Raw genomic sequence first — 335 nt, 5'->3', positions numbered from 1 at the left:
CCCCGCTTACCTTCGGCTGAGCTGGGTCTGCTCTCCTCCGTCTGCTCGTTTTCCTCATTTTCCAGGTTCTCGGAAGCGCACGCCCTCGACTCCAGCTGCTGCAGGATGGTGGGGCAAAACTCCTTGAACTCGCTGCGCCCCACGGCAGAGCCCTCGCTCAAGTTGTGGATGGCGAAAAGCTCGACGGAGCTGAAGCACTGGGGAAGGGAAGAGACAGGCACGTGCTTTGAGACTCCCGCAGCTCCGCAAAGAGGTTTTGGGGGTCTGCAGAGCCCCTGCCTTACCCGAGAGAGGTTGACGCGCTGCTGCGGTGGCTGGGAGGCATTGGGGTGGCC

The 335-nt window shown here is 62.4% G+C and overlaps 1 protein-coding gene across 1 annotated transcript in view; it reads right to left on the bottom strand.

Annotated features, from left to right (window-relative positions):
• SLC39A14 (solute carrier family 39 (zinc transporter), member 14) overlaps positions 1 to 197 on the bottom strand; it is a gene marked incomplete at its 5' end in the record, with an annotated part of 5,575 nt that extends 5,378 nt beyond the window's left edge. Inside the window, one exon of the mRNA XM_009709936.1 lies at positions 11 to 197. Within this exon, the coding sequence (XP_009708238.1) occupies positions 11 to 197 (187 nt within the window). The remainder of the gene's footprint in view (positions 1 to 10) is intronic.
• Positions 198 to 335: the final 138 nt, after the last annotated feature.

This window comes from Cariama cristata, unplaced genomic scaffold, assembly GCF_000690535.1.
Source record: "Cariama cristata isolate BGI_N322 unplaced genomic scaffold, ASM69053v1 scaffold22991, whole genome shotgun sequence".
NCBI lineage: Eukaryota > Metazoa > Chordata > Aves > Cariamiformes > Cariamidae > Cariama > Cariama cristata.
The sequence above is the reverse complement of the archived record's forward strand: the minus strand, read 5'-3'. Positions and strand labels throughout refer to the sequence as shown.